Source organism: Notothenia coriiceps, unplaced genomic scaffold, assembly GCF_000735185.1.
Source record: "Notothenia coriiceps isolate Sejong01 unplaced genomic scaffold, NC01 NC01_scaffold00024663, whole genome shotgun sequence".
In the NCBI taxonomy this organism is placed as follows: Eukaryota; Metazoa; Chordata; class Actinopteri; order Perciformes; family Nototheniidae; genus Notothenia; species Notothenia coriiceps.
Genome location: NW_011357364.1, coordinates 18,598 through 25,066, shown reverse-complemented (window position 1 = coordinate 25,066; position 6,469 = coordinate 18,598). Strand labels below are relative to the sequence as shown.

Below are 6,469 nucleotides of genomic sequence, written 5' to 3'. Positions count from 1 at the left end.
AGAAATTTAACCTTTTCTGTGTGTTGACGTTTACGACCAACCCTGGCTCTGGTATCTCTCTTAAGGAATGGGAGGCTCCAGCTATCTTGGTAAACCAGTTCAACTCGGTCACAAAATGGTTTACGGCTGTGGGAACGCTGGCTTCGAGGCCATTAAGGGTCAGACGCAAGTGATTCAGGGTGCCCAGCTGTTTAGTCTATCTCCCCAAATATGTTGTTTACTCTCTCTGAACTAGTTAAAAGGTCTATCGAGAGAGAGGCGCGGCAGATTTGGCATGGCAACCCACCAGGGCAGTCAGAATCTCTGGCTGTGTGACTTGTGATGTGAATTTCTCCGGCCGATACTTGTAAATAAACATTCAGTGTTTGACATCAAAGCTCCAACTCTCCTCGTGTCTCTCTGAGTCCTGACTCTCCATTGCTGCAGAAGTTTCCCTTACAGTTATATCATGTTGTAAAGTCATTATTATAATTTGTTAAGTAATCATTGGATAATCACATCTGCTGGGAAAGAAACATAACCTTTAACATTCCAGGAAAATAAAATGATATGAATCGCATAATAACATTTAAATTATAATTTGATGCAGAGTGATTACAACCTTTGTGGGATAAAGAATTACTGTTATAACTTGTCCATTGATCCCAGTTAACACTATAAAACCATTGGAGGATGACATTGTGTGCACTCAGGGGTCTGTCTGTCCTATAACGGGAGTACTGAGGCTCTGGAAAGTCAATTGTTTTCTTTGTTTAGTTTTATTCAACACTACCTTAATTGTAACTACTTTTTTTATGGCACATTTCCTTTCTTGTGCCATTGTATTTGCACACTGCACTAAACCTGCCCGAGTATAAAAAAGGATTCAAATTGCTTAAAATAAACAATAATAATAATACATTTTATTTTTAGGCGCCTTTCATGACACCCAAGGACACCGTACAATTTGTTAAAAAATAAAGAAAATGCTAATAGGCAATAAAAACACAAACAGGAAATCATGGGGGGCACAAGTGGACTTTAGTTTCATGAGGCACTTTCATATTGATCTTCAATACCAGTCACTACATTCACATGTTCACCAGCAGGCGTGAGAAATGATAAACATCTCTCAGGGCCAGATTTACATAAACAAGTTCACGCCTTTCATTTAATTTGCCTGCACGGTCTGAAATTAGCGTTTCATCTATGAAGGCAGCGGATAATTACAAAATCAGCGACTTGCAATTACTCTCAGTGGCAATTTGTACCTGAAAACACAAGTTAAAAATGTTCAGATGAATGGAAAATGGTACGACTAACCTGACACTAAATCAGATTTTTCTCAAAGCTATTGATATATGAAGTTGCAGATATACAAGCTGACATTGATCTGTTAAAACTTGTGTTGCAACACTACTACAAACACCTAGGTGTGGGTGTGTGTTCTTGCATTAATTGTCACTTAAAATCCTAAACTGTGTGAATTTTCCCATCTCTTTTTCTTGTACTTGAACACATCGCTGCAGCTCCTCTACCCTCTGTACATAAATCAATACAATTATGTCGGCTACTGTATCGATCTGTTACAATGTTCACACACACACACACACACACACACACACACACACACACACACACACACACACACACACACACACACACACACACACACACACACACACACACACACACACCTTGTTGTTAAATACCAACTATGTGCAATATTTATATATATGCCGTTAAAAACTGTGCAATATACACCTGGCTGCTAAATCCTCAGAGCTGTAACAGGATGTGTATTTTGTAAATTGTGTAACTTTTTTTTATTATAATTTTTGTATCTTTAATACTTTTTTAAGCATGCTTCTTAGGTCACCTTAAGCTGCTCCTTTCTGCTGTAACAATGCACATTTCCCCCAATCTGTGGGACTAATAAAGGGATTCTGATTCTGATAAAGCAAATAGCACGGATACCGACTGTGTTTTTACATTTCCCTCTTTATCATAAACTGGGCATTCAATTGGAAAACATTTTGGACGGATGAAAAGCTTTCTCATCAAAATGCAATCTCATGCAAAAATAATCAACGCGAGTGAAAAGCAGAGGCCAAGAAGTCTTGGCTGACAGCGTCACTGTCGGAGAGAGGAGAGCTTTTCATTGAAATGAATAGCTTCTAAATGCAGCCGCTGTGCTCCCGCTGTACACCGTCTGCAGATCACAGCCTCCACTTTCAGCAAGGTCAACAAAGAGCTTCCAATAAATATCATCTCAGTTATTTTTTAACCATTACTCAGAGCATTTTTCTCCTTTGAAGTGAGGCTTTTTTGTAATCGATGCAAGTTATTACGGGTGACTCTCTCTGATTTTGAATTAGAAAACACATTTACTGAGGTTTACCAGCTCATGCAGCGAGCAGGACAGACTATACTATCATTTATATTTCTTTATACAAATATACCTGTTTTGATCACTGCATAGATATAATAATACTCAGTACTGCTGTACCTTGCTGAGTTTGGCCTCGTACTCCTCCACCAGTCTCTTCTTGTCCTGTTTGAGCTCCTCCACCCGCTCCGTCAGGGAGTCCACCTGAGAGGAAGAGGAAGACATACTTATTATCCTAGGGATATTTCTCTCTCCACTTTGATTAAGAAAAAAATAAATCATAACTGTATTAGTAATAATAAAAACGAAAACATTAACATATTGTAAGGAACTGAGAGGCAGAGTAGTGGGAGGCACCTACATTCCCAATAGGTGGCTCCACCCTCTTCCAATTAACAGTATTGGGAGCAGGTGTGGAGACCTCACACCTGGTGCTAATCACTCCCTCAAGGGAGACAAAGCACACAGAGTTGCTCAGTTGTGTGTGGCACATGGAGGGAGCAGGAGGCTCCCAGTGTATGGAAACGTTTTTGTAAGCTGGTAAGTCGGTTAGCGGCCCGGCTACGTTAGCCTTTGTATAGTTAAAGGTATTTTTGAGTTTAACAGCAATAAAGCCTCTTTTTTGGACTTGAACACTGCCTCTGTCGTGATTGCTACACTACCACTTGTCTCTTTATCTGCCCAGTCCTGTTACAATATTTAAAGTTAATTTAAGCTGATTAAATGTTAGTGATTTGCATAGGAGACAAAGATATGTCCACATGTCTTCCAGGTGCCACCACTTCACTTTCATTTATGCTCATATATATATAAAGATACTGTATATACACTTTGGATCAGTTATTGCTTCACCTCGGCTTTGTGCAGCTGCACCAGTTTCTCCTGGTCCTTGCTGTAGTCAGCGTTCTGGGTCTGGTGGCTGCGCAGGAGCTCCTGGACCTCCTGCCGGTGCTGGCCCTTCAGCTCCTCCAGAGCCGCCTTCTTCTCCTGCTCAAACTGCGTCTGCGCCGAGCCGAACGTCCGCAGCTTCTCCTCGAAGGACCGCCGCATCTCCTCCACCTCCCGGGACATGGACACCACCCGCTGCGTGTGCTGAGGGAGGGACGGGAATATGACAATCATATTTAAATACAAAATTGTCATCTATCCCACAGATGGTATTTGGCAAAACGGCTTTAGTGAACTTGGTGTAGTATAAAGGACATGAAAGGACTGAACAGGCGAACAACTTATTAGACATTTTAAGTAATGTCATGTGTTTTCTACTTAAAGATCTGAACACCATAAAGTAATAACTGATTAAGTATTTTTTAACGCTGGCAAAATAGGAAAATGGGGGGGGGTGTGACGCTCGTGAACTGTTAGCGCCGGTGACATGCATGCCCACTGCACCTCGCGGGAGCGCGCCGCAGCGTAAAGCACTCACAGACATTTCAATGATCTGTGCGGCAAAGTTAGGTTTGGAAACTATATCATCTCCTTTTTGGAGGGCATGCATAACACAGCATAACACCGAAGCTTTGGCGCTGTTCTGAGTTTGTTCTAATCTGTCAAAATGACGGACTGCTTTCAGATTTTTCCGTCATTGTTAAAAGAAAATGGTCATAGACGGAAAATATTCGGTTAACGCGACCTCAAATACAACAAAAATCATCCAGCCTTAAATGCACAAACATCCTCTTCTGTTTATTCATATCCACAATTTGTTCTTATTTTGTTAGTAGAATAGAAGAGAAGTAAGATCAAAACTATCCACACATTTTTGTTCCAAACAAATGAAACGTTACATTTTTTAGGGTCATAAACATGTATGCATAATATCATAATAAAATTGGGATTATTATATTTTGTTAAGTTATTATGTTGTATGTATTGTTATTGTGAGGGAATATTTCTGTCTTTACTTCTAGATATTTAACCTGTCTGCCTGTTGACGTTTACGACCAACCCTGAGATTGTTATCTCCCGTAAGGAATGTGATGTTATTCTCAGTCTTACTATCGGTCATAGAGGGTTTTATGACTGTGAGAACGCTGGCTTTCTAAGCCCCTGATACCTCATTCACACCAACGCAACTCCGGTTCAAGCTCCGTGCTAGAGCTTTTCCGGTTCAGAACCGGTTCTTCGGTTTAGCTCCGGCTCTTTTCACACTGCCCAGAGTCCGACTGGTGCTGCGTCATTGCGTCATCGTTTGCGTCATGACGTAACCGTTTGCGTGCCTGCTTCATAAAGCCAAACCGTGCGGAAACCCCTCACAGCTGACACCGACAACAACAACAATGGCCGACTGTGCTCCAGCTTCCTCTGTACCTCTTCAGAAGACCAGATTCCCAGTAGGTAGCTGGTCTCTTCAGTGGACCACTGCTGCTTGTTAAGTTTCTCCATCGTTGTGTACAAACTGGATAAAACGCCGGCTTTTTGTTGTTGTTCAGGAGTTGATCCCACCCCTGTCCCTGCCCCCGCCTTGACGTAAGCATGACGTATGTGGTGCTTTTGCTCTGGCCGGACAATTTTTTGGTGCTTGAAACAAACCAGATTCCGGAGCTAAGAGGCTGCTCCGCTGCGGTGTGAACAGGAAAACCCAGTGCTTTTAAAGCTCCAGCTCCGAACCGGCCCTGAAACACCGTTGGTGTGAATGAGGTAACAGACAGGTGATTGAGTATTTCCAGATGTCGGGGATATCTCCAGTGTTCCCAGTGTTTACGCACCATCCCCCAATATGTGGATTAACTCTCTGTAAACCAGTTAAAAGGTCTATCGAGAGATAGGCTGGGCAGATTTGACATGGCAACCCACCAGGGCAGTCAGAATCTCTGGCTGTGTGACTTGTGATGTGAATTTCTCCGGCCGATACTTGTAAATAAACATCAGTGTTTGACATCAAAGCTCCAACTCTCCTCGTGTCTCTCTGAGTCCTGACTCTCCATTGCTCCAGAAGTTTGTCTTACAAGAGGGTGTAGCAGGAGGTGGAGATGGCGTCAGGAGAACCTTTCTTTTTTGTGTCATTGTTCAAGGTTGTTTGGCTATTACTGACACAAAATCTGTCCACAGACACTCAGGCCGTATATGGCCTGATGTATCTTCTTCCTCTGGGCCATAGAACTCCATTGTTGTCACCAAAGTATTAAAACACACCACTGAGCCACACTGTTGTTGTGCACATGCTGTGTGACATGTATCTTTATTTCCACAACACACACACTGTAGCTTAGGTCTTGGTGAACCCTAGGCTAATGAATTGTTATTACTATAATTCTTGCTAAAGAGAACACAAGCGAGTAAAATGTCTTAGATCCTATAGTATGCTAGTATCCATACCAGCTTCTGGTTTGAAGAACTCTGTCATTGTTCTAGGTGTAATGAAGACAGTGGAATCTCAATGGTGCCAGTGTTTCCCCTAGGTTTGAAACACAAAAATGTTTCAAACAGCGAATCAAGCAAAAATAGTGTGGGATCCTCGGTGCAAGCCGAAGGGACTATTCAGTGAACATTTATATTTCCGCAGCATTTGCAATAAACATGAACAGTTAGAACTTCTCCTCCTCGAGTCCAATATTGACTGTTTGGGAATATCTGAATCTTGGCTAAAACAGTAGTCACCATCTTCTATTGTATCTATGTCAGGATATAATGTGTTTAGGAAGGACAGACTGAAGGGAAAAGGAGGGGGTGTGTTGCTTTATGAGTGGAATACCATTACTTGTAGGGAGATTGCTCTTCCAGCTAATGTTGTGTTGGTGTGGAAATCACACTATCTGAGGAAATGTCCCTCATGATTTGCCTATATCGACCAACACCGCTAAGGTGGATTTCTATGACCAGGTAAAACTCATGCTAAAGGTAAGGTAAGGTAACGGTAAAAAAGTTTGGCAAATCTTAAATAAACTATTAGGTAAACATACCAAACAGGAAAAATAATGTACTAGAATTAAAAATCAATGATGCCCTGATAAAAGACCCTGCAGTGTTGGCCAACTCTCTTTCATAAATAGTGTTCTGGACATTACAAAGCTCTTCCCGCCATCTGAGGTCTCACATAGCCCGATTGTGGATACACACCCCGTTTTTGACCTGGAGGAAATCACAGAGGTTGAGGTAAAA

At 41.8% G+C, this 6,469-nt stretch overlaps 1 protein-coding gene across 1 annotated transcript in view; it reads right to left on the bottom strand.

Annotated features, from left to right (window-relative positions):
- Positions 1 to 2,488: 2,488 nt before the first annotated feature.
- Positions 2,489 to 6,469, bottom strand: part of LOC104955128 (protein FAM184A-like) — a gene marked incomplete at both ends in the record, with an annotated part of 10,073 nt that continues 6,092 nt past the window's right edge. Inside the window, 2 exons of the mRNA XM_010782357.1 lie at positions 2,489 to 2,572; positions 3,221 to 3,460. Of these exons, the coding sequence (XP_010780659.1) occupies positions 2,489 to 2,572; positions 3,221 to 3,460 (324 nt within the window). The remainder of the gene's footprint in view (positions 2,573 to 3,220; positions 3,461 to 6,469) is intronic.